This window comes from Colias croceus, chromosome 23 (genome assembly GCF_905220415.1).
Source record: "Colias croceus chromosome 23, ilColCroc2.1".
Classification (NCBI taxonomy): domain Eukaryota; kingdom Metazoa; phylum Arthropoda; class Insecta; order Lepidoptera; family Pieridae; genus Colias; species Colias croceus.
This window is the reverse complement of record NC_059559.1, coordinates 899,222-915,490: the sequence shown is the minus strand read 5'-3', so window position 1 is coordinate 915,490 and position 16,269 is coordinate 899,222. Positions and strand designations below refer to the sequence as shown.

Below are 16,269 nucleotides of genomic sequence, written 5' to 3'. Positions count from 1 at the left end.
CTGATCGCGCGGCCAATGTGTGGATGGTGCGCCAAGCTTGCGACAAGTGTCCTTTGATGTTTCCGACACCGCGCGGCAAGCTCGCAAGCGCGCTGGCCAACGTTCAAATACCTACCACCAGCGCGCGAACGCCCGTTCTACACATTGGACAAGTGCATGTGCCAACGCGCTTGCCAACGCGTTGGCCTATGTGTAGTGCCGGCATAATACACTGGAGATTGCACTATGACCATTAACTTGAAACAAGAAACTATGACATTCAATGACGTCAGTCATGTTATTTGTCTCTTTCTGTCGAGTGACCACGCTGGTTTGTAAATTCAGGATTTTTCAAAATAGAAAAAACTAAAAATCATGGTCTATAAATAATAACGACATATATTTTTAACAGTATTTATATTATAATATTATGGTCATACTTTATAGGTAGGTACATACAATTTTAATTTGTATAGAATGTTAGTTATAAATAACTTTTGGCTACAAAGCTTGGATATGAACCGATATATAGCATTAACATCCTTTGTAAATAGAGGAAAGTTGTGTTTTGCATCAGATGCTGTTTACCAAATTGTTAGCTACTCAGATCTTCTTTTTAAACGCGTTGCTTCGACGGGTCAATTTCAAGCCAGAATCATCAAAGAAAAACTGTTTATAGCAGCCTTGCACAAATTTCAGCTAACTTTACAAAGTTTATTTTTCAAAAGGTATTTTTTTCTGGGTCGTAATCCTCAGTAACCTTGATGGGCACATATATTTCTTTTTATTTTACTTTTTGGAAAGCTGAAATACGTAAAACAAAAAAATATGAGGTAAGTTAAAAAAGTATAAATTTCAATGTAAAAACGAACAATCTTTTAACTACATGTGAGTGCAATACCGATGTCATGTGTTGTTTCATTACTAGTAACAATCTTTAAAATGGTGTTCTAAATTTTCATCATAATATTGTTATTACAATATATTCTCTTCGCTATCCATAAAAACTCGTCATCATGGTTACCTTACTTGTTAAATCTGTTTATTGAAAACTTGTTGAAAAATGATAAAGTATTAGGGAAATAACAAATTTAACATGACTGCTTACTAAAATGATGCTAAATTAGACAATTTTTGCCATTGAAATAATTCTAAACAGGTAAATGCAGGAGTATTGAGGAATATTGTAAATAACGTAAATATACACTTGCCTGTGAAATTCTATGCCAGAATTTGGTGTCCAAACACTTCTGCAATTTTGCACAATACAATGCATTCTTTATATTCGGAAAATATTCATTAAATAAGCAACAATATTAACTTAAATATTCGAAGCGACGCAATTTTTTTGACACACATGCCATATTGACAAAGTGAGAGTTGCTACAATTTTATTATGGTGACTACCAAGAAGCTTATATCTAATACACTGGAGATTTCGGTATGAACATTGACGTGTAACAAGAAAATATTGCCCAGTTCATGTTTTTTATCACTTTCACACCTAACTTGGTATTGCCACTGTTAATACGAAGTTTTCCCAAGGCCTATGTATGCTGTAATATTCTGTGCAAAAGGTTAGTTTTTGTACATGAGTTTGTTGATAAATTGCCAAAAACGTCATTCAGAAGCATTGTTGGATGAGACAATTATTATTTATGCTAAATAAAATAAGTATCTGAACCAATTATTAAAAAGCGATACTCCCTGATTATGGGTGTCACCATAATAAAATTGTAGCAACTCTCACTTTGTCAATATGGCATGTGTGTCAAAAAAATTGCGTCGCTTCGAATATTTAAGTTAATATTGTTGCTTATTTAATGAATATTTTCCGAATATAAAGAATGCATTGTATTGAGCAAAATTGCAGAAGCGTTTGGACACCGAATTCTGGCATAGAATTTCACAGGCAAGTTTATATTTACGTTATTTACAATATTCCTCAATACTCCTGCATTTACCTGTTTAGAATCATTTCAATGGCAAAAATTGTCTAATTTAGCATCATTTTAGTAAGCAGTCATGTTAAATTTGTTATTTCCCCAATACTTTATCATTTTTCAACAAGTTTTCAATAAACAAATTTAACAAGTAAGGTAACCATGATGACGAGTTTTTATGGATAGCGAGGAGAATATATTGTAATAACAATATTATGATGAAAATATAGAACACCATTTTAAAGATTGTTACTAGTAATGAAACAACACACGACATCGGTATTGCACTCACATGTAGTTATAAGATTGTTCGTTTTTACATTGAAATTTATACTTTTTTAACTTACCTTATATTTTTTTGTTTTATGTATTTCAGCTTTCCAAAAAGTAAAATAAAAAGAAATATATGTGCCCATCAAGGTTACTGAGGATTACGACCCAGAAAAAAATACCTTTTGAAAAATTTTGTAAAGTTAGCTGAAATTTGTGCAAGGCCGCTAAACAGTTTTTCTTTGATGATTTTGGCTTGAAATTGACCAGTGGAAGCAACGCGTTTCAAAAGAAGATCTGAGTAGCTTACAATTTGGTAAACAGCATCTGATGCAAATCACAACTTTCCTCTATTTACAAAGGATGTTAATGCTATATATCGGTTCATATCCAAGCTTTGTAGCCAAAAGTTGTTTAAAACTATCATTCTATACCAATTAAAATTGTATGTACCTATAAAGTATGACCATAATATTATAATATAAATACTGTTAAAAATATACCTTTGTCGTTATTATTTATAGACCATGATTTTTAGTTTTTACCCGACTGCCAAAGAAGGAGGGTAATGTTTTTCGAGTGTATGTAAGTATGTATGTATGTCTTTTCCTTTGTGACCACCTGTAGCCTAAACGGCTTGATGGATTTTGATGTATGAGGTATCGTTAGATTTGTCTTGATTACGGGAGTGTCATAGGATACATTTTATCCTAAAAGTCCCACGGGATAAAGACATAATAATATTTTTTCTAAATTTCCCTTTAAAAAAATATGTATGCGGTATTATTAGATTCATTTCAATCACGGGAGTAATTAATATAGGATTTTTACTCTTTTTTTAGTGTGCAGTCGGGTATTTTGTTTTTTTAATAATTATCAACACTTGTTTCTATTTTGAAAAATCCTGAATTTACAAACCAGCGTGGTCACTCAACAGAAAGAGACAAAAAGCATGACTGACGTCATTCTAGATCATATTTTCTTGTTACAAGTTATTGGTCATAGTGCAATCTCCAGTGTATTAGATATAAGCTTCTTGGTGACTACCCATAATCAGGGAGTATCGCTTTTTAATAATTGGTTCAGATACTTAGTTTATTTAGCATAAATAATAATTGTCTCATCCAACAATGCTTCTGAATGACGTTGTTGGCAATTTATCAACAAACTCCTTGGGAAAACTTCGTATTAACAGTGGCAATACCAAGTTAGGTGTGAAAGTGATAAAAAACATGAACTGGGCAATATTTTCTTGTTACACGTCAATGTTCATACCGAAATCTCCAGTGTATTAGATATAAGCTTCTTGGAAACATCTGTGAGAAACATAGATACATTTATATAATAATATAATCGCCTATAAAAACCCTTCCAAGTTTCTATTGAATTATTCATCAAGGTTTAATAATTATTTGTCAGATGGCTGTAAACGAACTTATAATAATTGTGTTTTGTTTTGTTTAAGTTTTTCTAACTCTAATCTAACCAGTAACCATGAAAAAATTTTTTTTTTTTTACTTTAGTGGTGATAGCAATAAAAATTGAATAAGCATTGTAAATCTCACTGTATAAAAACAAGCCCACTTCGTGAATTGAAACGCGAAAACCCGCGCGTTTTCGAATTGTATTAGGTATTATCATCGACAACCGGTCGATGATTATTATTTACATGGTAAATATTTCCTCATGGCATATTCTATGCTTCAACTGCAATATTTATTACATATAATAATTATGATATATCACCATATATTATGCTGTTTTTCCTTCGAATAAATGGATGAATGATTAAAAAAAAATGTGTGCGCGTACTAGTGTACACACGTAAGTAAGAAGTGAAACTTCTTTATGACCTTATTTTTCAAAAAATAATTTACTAAGTATATGCAACATTACAGAAATACCTCGAATCACGCGTGGTAGGGATAAGAAAAAGATGGCGCGTAACGAATAAATGTCACGCGTAACGAAATAATGTTACCCAATGTGTTACACTAAATTTTTTTCCAACCCCGATAAAGAAGTTTCACTTCAAAAATACTAAGAAAGTTTTCCGAAGGAGGGACTTTCTGTAGACGGCTCTCTGGACTTACATTTTTTAAAAGGAAATAGATAACAAATAAAAAACGTTGTGTGGTTTTATGAAACCACGGTAAAAGTGAAACTTTTTTCACACTATAGACATTTAACTAAAAATTAACGTATTTGTACGATAATTATCGTACGTATCGTGCGTCACGCGACATTCGCTACACAGACCAAAAAGTTTGAGACGATGTACCTAATAAAAGTTTCACTTTAATAATAATCATAAAAACAGAAATAAGTATATGCGTTAAGCACATGTAAGTCATGTACTTTCTCAAATTATTAACTATATTGATACTATCATTATTGTATACAGTATACTAGCTTTACGCCCGCGGCTTCGCCCGCTTTGTCTAAAACATAATAAATTATATATTATCATAATAAAATAAATTATATTTGTGGCTACAACAGGCTATGGCTGAAAAACAGCGGTGAAAGCACTGGCCTTTTAGTCATTGTTTCCACCATTTGCTGAGTTCATAGCCTTTTCGTAGTAAACTGTTATTTTTTCTTGTGTATTTTTTTGTTTATGTGTTTGATTTTTACTGCGAATAAATACTTATTCTATTCTATTCATTCTATTCTATCAGAAGCGTAGCGTGGCTTGGCGGGGCCCCGTATAAAAATTTGTTTGGGGGCTCTTAGGAAGGGTAAAGATTTCCCACAATAGAAAAAAAACGACGTGTGGCACTCGGGGACTGCCGCGGTAAAGCTATGCCTCCAAGACACACCTCCGCCCGTCGGAGTGGGGAGCGTGAGGTTTTTTCGTTTAGGTACGGAATTTCTCGATTCGGTCCCCGCGCTCAGGGCTCGCGATAGAAGCTATGCAATAGCTTAAAAGGAGGTTCTCAATTTATTGGTGGTGTCTTTCGAATGATCCCATTTAAATTTGGTCAGTTTGTGAAGACTTTTTAGTTTTTTTGATAAACACTATTAAATTTATTCTACCCGTCAACCCAGATTTATTTATTTTTATTTATTTATTCTTCACTGTTTAAGAAATACAAAATGAAGACGACACAAAATAAAAGATACAATAATGGATGAATGATTAAAAAAAATTTATGCGCGTACCTACAGCTAGTGTCATCTTGCTGTTTGTGTGCAATGACCTAATATACTAGTAGACGCGGCATACGCCAACATCATTGCACTAAAAAACAGCGTAATTAATACATACCTACTTACTAACGGGACAATACATGTCTCATTCATGTACTTCGTAATAACAACTGCCGATTAAAATATAAAAAGAACGTCCAGCCACGACGCTGAATGGTGCGTGACTAAGTGAAACTCGGGCACTTAGCTGAGTTTTTTCTTGCCAAAATAGAGAGCGGGTAACGTATCTAGCTCTTTTATATCATTTTTTTTCATTCATTCATTATCATTATCTTTTATATCATAGTTTGTGTGTGTGTGTATCTTGCTGTTTTATTTATTTATTTTTAAGGCGACTACACCACCGAAACTAGCGCCCCCCAACATTTTATTTTTTTACTCCTAAACCAGATCAAATTTAAAAAATCTAGCTCGGTACTTTGCTAGTATATTACTTGTAGTATTTTTGGTATTACTTTTCATTATTTTGCATTCGGTAAATAAGGAGAACTTTTGATTACCGCCAAAAGTGGCCACTTTTGGCGGTAATCAAAAGTTCTCTAGAATAATGAACAGTTAGAATAGTGAAAAGTAATACCAAAAATACTACAAGTAATATACTAGCAAAGTACCGAGCTAGATTTTTTAAATTTGATCTGGTTAAGGAGTAAAAAAATAAAATGTTCGGTGGCGCTAGTTTCGGTGGTGTAGGCCTCTTAAGATAACTTATCAATTCAGTAGATATCATTATGTCATCGCATACACACAACCACAGAACACAACACAGTCTTTATCTATAAAACATACTTCAACTTTTAAATGAATAACTACACATTAACTACATAATATTAAATAGGTTATGATTTAAACGAAGAGTTTTGTTTTAGAGATGTGTGTTTAGAAAGTTTTCAAATATGACAAAATGAGGCTTAATCGAGTGTTTTGGTGTAAACAAACGTAAGTTGGTGTTTATTCAAGTTGATAACGCCGTAGCCGACCGTACATATCTATTGTTCAATCTTTCCAGAAGGTTGGTAACAAAAATGTAAAAACACAGACCTTTGGACTAAACTTTAGTTTATATAAATCGTTTTAAATAATTATTCTTTAAAAATATCTTTTTACATCTTTTAAGTGTTTTTAGGCAACGCAAGTGATTCATAGCCGTTACTCTGTCTACGTTCACAGCAAACTAATTATGTATGCTATTATTTCCTTGCGAATTCATAATTTAATGGGGCATTTACACATTCGTGTTCGCTATTCGCCTCGTGACTAGACGAGTTATTCGACGAAATATTCGTTTGCAAGTGTCGACGTGAAACATTTTTTAAACATTCGTCTATTCATTGATTACCTCCGAAAAAGCGCTCTATACATGAATAAACGAATCTCCAGGGGAATGGCGAGTGTACTTTTTACTGTTTACATAATATTATGATTGTTCTATTCGCCTCGCTATTCGCACGAACGTCAAAATGTACTCTAAAGAATTTGTACGCGATGACGTATAATTATAATTATTTTAATGTGCAATTAATATTAACATACAAGTATTTAATTACATAGATAGGGTAATAATTTTTAAGATTAATTAAACAATTAAAATTTTCCTTCCAGAACAATGGCTTCGTTAGTTAGCACTGAAAAATTATTCACTATAAATGCGCCATGGGGAAAAATAGCAGGTAGGTAATAGATATTAATTTGTATCTATCTATATAAATACTAGGCAATAATATTATGTATAATCGTAATTTGTATCTACACTAATATTATAAAGAGGAAAACTTTGTTTGTTTGATTGTAATGAATAGGCTCATAAACTACTGGACCGATTTTGATGAAATTTGGCACAGACAATCTTTAGACTCTGAGAAAGAACATTGGCTACCTTTTATTGCGAATATGTATCAAGAGCGAGGCCGGGGCGGACCGCTAGTATTATGTATAATCGTAATTAGTATATTAGATGAAGTGAATTGATATAAATTAAGCATTCGTTCTGTATGTAGGTACATACACTTTTGTCTGTAGGTATGTGTGCATCTTGTTCACACATTGCGCAGATACTACTACAATCGAACACGTTTCTATTAGAATAAATTAATTTCTGTTCGTTATAAGTCCAAACTAAGAGTAGAAATAACTTTAGTCTTAAATGCATATTAGAGGGAATTATTATTACATAATATGTGTTATTGAAATATCTACGTATGGCGATGGCGCCACATATCTGGAAAAAGCCTTATAAAAAAAACATACTTACCTACTGTTTCTTATATCGACGACCTAAGCTCAGAATACTTAAAAGTAGCTAACCCTTAACTGGTCTGAAATTATAAAAACTTTAAGTGTGAAACGGAAAATTACAGAAAACATCAAACAAACAAACAAACAAAAATTCTTTATCGTGCACCACAGAGAAAAGTACAAATAAGGATACATATTATACAAGTAACAAAGAGCACAACAGGCGGTCTTATCGCTCAGACAGCGATCTCTTCCAGACAACCTGGTGGACAAGAAGACGCAGTGCATTAGTAATAAAAAAACATCTTTTAATTTCAGGGATAACATGGGGTACTTCCAGCAACTCTCCAGTATTAATGGTCCCTGGTAGACTAGTCCCTTGCACCTCTTTCCGTCCTTTGATCAAGCTGTTACCAGATTGCTTCTTCTACGTGGCTTTAGACCTGCCTGGAAACGGCTTTTCGGATAGATTGCCTCCAGGCATTCGATACTCTTATTTCGATTTAGTGCCCACAATAGAGAAGGTTGTTAAGCATTTTAAATGGGAGAAATTTGTGTATGTGGCTCACTCTTTGGGTACTGCTGTGGGTGAGTAGAAAATATTTATTAATAACTAGCTTCCGCCCGCGACTCCCTCCGCCCGGAAAAATTAAGAAAAATTAAGACTTATTTTTTTTTCTACGTATTTTTCCGGAATAAAAAGTATCCTATTTTATGCCCAGGATAATAATTTATTATACCAAGTTTCATCGAAATCGAACCGTTAGTTTTCACGTGATGCCTTCACATACAGACAGATAGACAGAAAGACAGAAAGACAAAAATTTATTTAATCACATATTTGGGTTTGGTGTCAATCCAGTAACACCCCCTGGTATTTATTTTTTGAATATTTTCAATGTACAGAATTGACCCTTCTACAGATTTATTATATGTATAGATATCGAAATTAATATATTCTTCTAAATTATTAAACGTGTTCCTCTTTCACCCAAAAAAGCTGATCAATCTGGATAAAAAATAATCGGCACGAGATACTATACTACAGCACTGAGTTCTGGATTAGCACATAGTCTGCGTTTTACATAATTTTGTTATCCCTTACCATCCTTAAACACTACTGGTTCGACTTGAAAAATTATTTATATATGTTAGACATAGGTTACACGCTTAGTCTGTCGTCAGTTCAGTCCATCAGTCTGCTCAGAATGACGGGAGAATTATCGTCTAACCGGTTGACTGACGGACTGATGGTTCAGAATATACCGTGCTTTTCATCCATCATTCTGGCATCAGTCTAAGCCGGATCAAACTGATGGACTGAACTGACGCCAGACTGAGCGTGTAACCTATGAATTAGACAGTTCAGTTATCGAGAAAGGCGCTAAATAGAGAATTTATAGTGTCATTTTGTATAAATGTTGCGTAGATCATGCAGTAACTAATAAAACCACGGTGCATTAAAACGAATAGGCTCATTCAAACTGGAGAGATCCGCTACCATCGTTTGTAGCGGATAACTCCAGTTTGAATAGGCCTTTAACAATAAAGCGACCCATATTCCAATATCACTAACGACTTATAGGAGCATATTACGACCTAGCATATCCAGGGCAATTCACGCGCTTCGTACAACTGGACCCCTTACCTTTATACTTCACGATCGCTCCTAACCAGTTCGGAGCCTGGTACAAAGAGTACTTTGCGGGACATTACGACGATAGCAAGTATACGATAAATATCCTTGGAAAGGAAACTGCGCCCAAGTATAAGCTGGATGATGTAAGTGGATTTTTATTTTTTAAAAGAGATGATGTGTGCGAGGAACGCGTGCGAGATATTTATTATATAAATTTTATAGTTCTGAGCAATAGAAGACATTTCACAGCTTGGCAACGCATCCTCGCACGACACATTTTCACATGGAAAAGTCTGGTGTAGCACCTGACTCACCCTTAAATAATAACATAAAGCCGCGTTTACACATTCGTACGAATAGCGAAGCGAACACAGAACAGTGTGGAAGCGAAGAACGAACACGATATTTTAAATGCAGTAAATATGCATGTTCGTTATTCGCCTCGCTATTCGCACGAATATAATATAAACACGGTATAATAATAGTTTCATTGATAACTTTAAAAGAGTTAATTCGTTTCTTATTACCTTTTAGATTAAAATCAAACTGATGAAGGCACACAACATGAATGAAGAGACACTAGAACATGTGCTGGATAGATACATAGAACCAGCGGGAGATGGGTTATACAGGTATTTGAGCTAGCGCGCAAGAGCGACTTTTGTCTCCGCAACTATTTTGTCTCTCCCATCAACTCTATGGGAAGTTGCGTCGCTACGTGCACGCACTTTCTTACTAGCCCATAGAGGTGATGGGAGAGACAAAATAGTTGCGGAGACAAAAGTTGCTCTTGCGCGCCAGCTCTTAATCACTACAAATTATATAATTATAAAACTAAGTCTGTCTGTTCGTCTGTTCCCAATTAACTACCTACTGCATCGATTTTCATTGCTTCAGCATGATTCTTGAGAAAAGTTTTAGTGTATACATTTTTATGTTTTAGAAAGCCAGTAACCAGTAGCTAGTAAGAAATTAATAATTTTGCTTGCTACCGTAGTAAGCAAAATCATTAATTTCTTACTAGCTCCTTAACCTAACTTTGGCCATATTTTCTCGATCTTGATTCGAGTCCCGAAGCCGTACATTATATTATGTTTCTTCAAACGCTCTATGACAGAGTATAGGTGGGTACAGACTGGTGAAACGTAACATGAAATGTAACATTCTGTCTTTCATTGCATGTTCGCTGCAAGCGTGGACGCATAGCGCGCTCTTCGCGCATTCACTACGAACCTCCCGTAGTCGTGTTCATTGCCTCTTTGTGTTCGTTCGAAAAAAGGACAAATCACGGATCGCTCCGCGCGCGGCTCGTAGCATGCGCGTGTAATGCACATTTCGCGCGCGCAAGAGGTCCAAACTATGAGAAATTGTTACAAAGTGTATTTACCTTTCATGATACATTGCAGTAATGTGTACGGTGAATTCTTTCATTGCATGTTACATTTCACCAGTCTGTACCCACCATAATAGGTCATCACAAACCTCAGAAGTCTTTAACTTTTCATCGCTGTGTCCTTTAATAGCAAATGGCGATAAATCTAATTGCATTATAGCATACTCTTAAATACACTTTTTCAATTTACAGATTCACATACGACCAAAGCATGAAAAACACCGCTCTCATGCCGTTCTCGCCGAGCAACTTACAAAATCTCCTCACGTATTCAAAAGTGCCAATTTTAACTGTATTCGCTAAAAAAGTCGTAGAACAAGGATCGTATTCAAAAGTGCCTTTTGTGTTTGATGAAAACGCGTGGCCTAATAACAATTATAAATATAAAATTGTCGATGGTTATCATGACGTTCACATGACAGATCCGCATCTAATGGCAGATGACATTTCGAAGTTTTTAATGGAAGAGTTTCGCGCCAAATTGTGATGACTTGTGAAAAAATTGAATTTTATATATTAAAATTATACTAAATTGTGTTAGATGCTAGTGTTAATTAATTAAATATAAAGTAATTTATTATAAGAAAATATTGTTATTGATTTTGTATTGGATATTTGTATGTAAAATGTAAATACATAATGCTCTATGTATAGAGGTCTTTTATTATCATCACTCGTTAATTATTTTTGTATTTGACAAATCAGAACATCTAATAAATCACAAAAAAAATAATTCTTATAAGTAAACGAAGAGTAAACGATATTCGGACTATTAAAAAGAAAAACAATGTTTATAAAACGCATTTAATGCTCTTAAAATAACAATTCTATTGTAAAATAATAATTTAAGCAAAACATTCAAAACAAATAACACCAATAAACCAAGCCTATAAAAATATAGTTAAATCATTAAAAAAATGCTTTTTTCAAACATTGAGATATTATACATACACTAGCGGTCCGCCCCGGCTTCGCCCATGGTACATATTAAAAATAGATGTTGGCCGATTCTCAGACTTACCCGATATGCACAGAAAATTTCATGAGAATCGGTCCAGCCGTTTCGGAGGAGTATGCAGACTAACATTGTGACACGAGAATTTTATATATAAGAAGATATGGAGACGACACCGCCTACATCACTTATTTTCCGCTCAACATACGCCATACGGCGTAACTGCACTCATTTTTTATTTTTTTTAAAGTGAAACGCATCAAATAAGCCTTCGTGTGTGTTATGATATTGCACAAATAATACGGAAAAGTGCAAAGGAATAACTTTAATCGGTAAGTACCTAACTAGGTAATAATTTTTAAAACTTACAGCAAAAAAATGGCGCACAGATTTTGTTCGTGGTGTCTCCTCCATACGTAGTATTATTATCTCAATGTTTTCAAAAATAATAAAGAACTGGTATATCCCTTCACATTATTAAATAAGTACCTAATGACTTGAAAATTAATCACATGTATTCAAGTTCATAATATAAAATATAACTTTCTTAATATGTAAGCGCAAAGTCATACTTTGGCATTAAAATTGTTCTAAGGCTGGTTGCAGAGCTTGACCGACCGTCAGTGCGTACCGTCGCGTCGGTCCTGACGATACGCATCAACTACTAATGACTATGAATACGTATGACTATGACACTAATACGCATGACAATACGCGTGCGTATGGTCGGTCTAGCTATGAACGGTTTTATGAATTTCCATACATATGACAAGCACGACTGACGTACGCACTGATGGTCGGTCAAGCTCTGCAACCAGCCTAATAGTCTAAGATCCCACCGCAGGCTTAGTGGGTTCAGAATTTTTTCTAAAACCAAATCTTTATGTATATTTATAATAATTAGGAGAATATACAGGGTGTAATCGTTAAGTGTGCACAAGCGATTATTCCGTAACTATTGCAGATACCAAAAAACTTTAAACTGATATCGAAAGTACTTAACCTAATGTGTAAAATGGCCATAATAAATTTTTAAAAATAAAACGAGAAATACCCAAAAATGTTACATTAAACGCTCCCATACATTTTATTTCCCATACATTTTGTATTCATAGCAGATTTTCGAAGTGATGTCCTCATTGTGCAATACAATGAGGAGCTCTATTTACAGTTTCTAAATGAACTTCCCTTCAAATTTGCGAAGTAATTAAAGCAGAAAACCAAAAAAAGAAAGAAAAAGCTAAAATCTTTCATATTAAATGTACTAGATTGATCCAAAAGTAATGATAATTGGGTATTTCCTGTGCACATAAAAATATAAAACAAATGTTTTTTGCTTGCTCATGTATTCACTAAGTAATCACAAAAAAATCATATCACCAGGCCACATTTCCAATTATTTACATTAATTTGAATGTGAACCGTGCGTGCCAGAATGTGTCCCGACGAAAAGAAGAAACAACGATTCGACATGTAGAGGGTAAATTTCTAAACTTTTAATGATATCAGGATAATTTTTTTGTCACGATTTGTGATCATGGACCTTACCCGAGTTCACCATGTTTATGCTGAAACCAAAAAACAATCAATGTCCTGGATGCGAGCTTCCAAAGTGACGATGAAGAAATTCAAAGTGAAAATCAGTAGGTTAGATTAAAGCGGTAGTTTTTTGGGACGCTAAAGATATAATTATGGTGGAATATTTAAAAAAAGGTAGCCACTTTATCGGGCTCTTACTAAACAGACCAAATTAAAAGATTGCGGTAGGTTAGTAAGGAAAAGAGACATGGCAAACTGCGGACCTGAACGCTGTTTCACCAAGACAATACACCAGATCACAAAGCGTCAGTTGCGATGGCTGCCATTCAAAAATCGGCATTCCAAATGCTTGAACACCTACCCTATTTTTTAGATCTAGCTCCTATTTACTTTTATCTCATTCCTCGGCACAAGAAACACTTTCTTAGCAATAAATTATTTTAAGACGACAGCGAAGTGATGGCCGCGTGGAGGGGTTTTTGTGGATGAAGTCAAAGTTTTTTTTTTTTTAAGTTTAGGAAAAAAAAAATTGAAGTATATTTTCCAGTTAGAAGACTATCTAGAGAACTACATAATTATTATAACTGTAATGACCTTGTTTAATATTGATTATCATTACTTTTGGATCAACCCATGTACATGGGATATTCGTATCTCATACTAAATGTATGGGAGGGTTTCAAGTTAATTTTTTAGATATTTCTCGTTTTATTTTTAAAAATTTATTATGGCCATTTTACTCATTAGGTTAAATACTTTCGATATCAGTTTAAAGTTTTTTGATATCTGTAATAGTTACGGAATAATCGCATGTGCACACTTAACGATTACACCCTGTATACAGGGTTACAGGGAAAGTCGATGTAGATCCGTTAAGGGCATGTAGTACACATCATTTCTGAATGATTTCACTATGTAACCCCCCATCCTAAACTTAACCGTTTTCGAGATATTCGAGTTTTAATTTTTTTTATGAAAATGCCCAATTTTTCGGCTATTCAATTGAATATTTTGAATATTTTTGACTCTTATGATTATTTTTTTTTGTTTTTTACATGAAGAATGAGATGCTTAATTACCTCAATGACTAAAATTGCACGTAAGTTAACTAATAGGTCATTGTAGACGATCGAAACTTAAGAAAATAAGTACAAATTATAAAAAAATATTTTTCTTTTCTGGATATCTCAAAAAATTATTATGGCACTTGCTCTGCAGATATGCTTAAAAACATCTACATTTTATCAGCTATCCAACGAGGTATAACAACCTAGGGTTGTATTTAAACTCATAGAAAAAAACATAGTTGAAAAGGTTCAGGTAGTAGGTCTAACGGGTCCCTCGGATATTGTCCTTCAAGTTAATCCGGTGCATGTGAGCGAGACAACTTTCGATTTATGCAGATGAGAGTGAGAAAAATAATGTGCAAAAACAAGTTTGGGGATACAACATACCCATTGTTTTGTATTTGGTCGTTTGTTTGCTTGCCATCCATTTTAGTCTACTCATGCGATTCGTCCATGGTAGATGCGAATTATTGTGCTTTCGGATTCCCACACGACTTATGTGTGTAACTTAGGTGACCTACTAATGATCTCCCATTACTGCGGGACATGTGGTTTCAACATGATGGCTGCCCTGCTCATTTCAGAAGAAGCGTTAGGGAATGGTTGGACACTAACTATCCTAACAAATGGATTGGACGAGGTGGGCCTTTACCCTGGCCACCCAGATGTCCCGACCTGACCTCCATTGATTTTTATGTATGGGGGCACATGAAGAGCCTCGTTTACAGTGAGCCCAACCCCATATCGTCAGTGGAAGTTCTCAAAGAAAGGATAATTAATGCTGCTAACGACATAAGAAGAACATTAACCACATGGTGTAGTGAAAAGTGGACTACGTGAAAGAATGAGAAAATGTGTGCGAAATAGAGGTGGACACGTAGAACATGAACTATAAAATTTTATTCAAAAACATTAGGTGATTAAATGTTTTTTGAACTGATTTATTGTTTCATTTTGCTTACTACAATCACCGACGATCTGTATGCCAACTATGAGTTGAGCGTGAGTGACTTTGTATGCCACCTAGCGTTAACAACGCACCGATTACGTTATTTTCCAAACAATAGCCAGTAACTGACTAGTTACTGGACGTAAGTGACTACTTACGCTCAAGTAATAGTTGGCGTACTTACGGTCATTATTTGTACGATCGACGATGTGAACAAAAAAAATGCTATAAAACTGAATGATCTCCTAGGTCAGGATAGCGGGATATCGATGGATGCATGAAGGTTGTACCTAGCCGAGGGAGACCTATGTTCAATAGTGGAAGCCAGTAGGCTGAAATGATGATGCTGAACTTAAGTCAAATTAATTAGATTAAATAAGGACTATTTATTCTGACTGCCATGTAGCCTTAGAAACTAAGTTTCACCTTTGAGGTTAATAAATACCCTAGAGTGTTATACCTCGTTGGATAGCTGATAAAATGTAGATATTTTTAAGCACATCTGCAGAGCAAGTGCCATAATAATTTTTTGAGATATCCAGAAAAGAAAAATATTTTTTTTATAATTTGTACTTATTTTCTTAAGTTTCGATCGTCTACAATGACCTATTTAGTTAACTTACGTGCAATTTTAGTCATTGAGGTAATTAAGCATCTCATTCTTCATGTAAAAAACAAAAAAAAATAATCATAAGAGTCAAAAATATTCAAAATATTCAATTGAATAGCCGAAAAATTGGGCATTTTCATAAAAAAAAATTAAAACTCGAATATCTCGAAAACGGTTAAGTTTAGGATGGGGGGTTACATAGTGAAATCATTCAGAAATGATGTGTACTACATGCCCTTAACGGATCTACATCGACTTTCCCTGTAACCCTGTATATATCGACTAGGTTGTCAGTCAAAATTTGGCCGCAACCTTTTTAATAAAAAAAGTGTAATCGATTTTTCGGTAAACATTTCGTTCACTACTTACTTACTTATAAGTAATTGACGGAAAAGAATAGCTTTAATTTGATATATGACTCATATGTGCGTGAACGTATAAATGGATCGAAATCATCAACCTAAAAACTTATAAAAAAAA

General features: G+C 34.2%; 1 protein-coding gene across 1 annotated transcript; it reads left to right on the top strand.

Moving 5' to 3' along the window:
* Nucleotides 1-6,147: 6,147 nt before the first annotated feature.
* On the top strand, nt 6,148-11,264 carry LOC123702411 (serine hydrolase-like protein). The gene is made up of 6 exons (XM_045650157.1): nt 6,148-6,341; nt 7,005-7,072; nt 7,956-8,225; nt 9,223-9,419; nt 9,811-9,908; nt 10,862-11,264. The coding sequence occupies exons 1-6, from the start codon at nt 6,307-6,309 to the stop codon at nt 11,154-11,156; spliced, it is 963 nt and encodes a 320-aa protein (XP_045506113.1). The 5' UTR covers nt 6,148-6,306; the 3' UTR covers nt 11,157-11,264.
* Nucleotides 11,265-16,269: the final 5,005 nt, after the last annotated feature.

Excerpts from the sequence above, each read along its gene's own strand:
- LOC123702411 (XM_045650157.1), top strand. The coding sequence starts at position 6,307 with ATGAGGCTTAATCGAGTGTTTTGGTGTAAACAAAC. Across the intron at positions 6,342-7,004 it reads GTGTTTTGGTGTAAACAAAC|AACAATGGCTTCGTTAGTTA; the intron begins GTAAGTTGGTGT and ends TTTTCCTTCCAG. Across the intron at positions 9,909-10,861 it reads GCGGGAGATGGGTTATACAG|ATTCACATACGACCAAAGCA; the intron begins GTATTTGAGCTA and ends TTCAATTTACAG.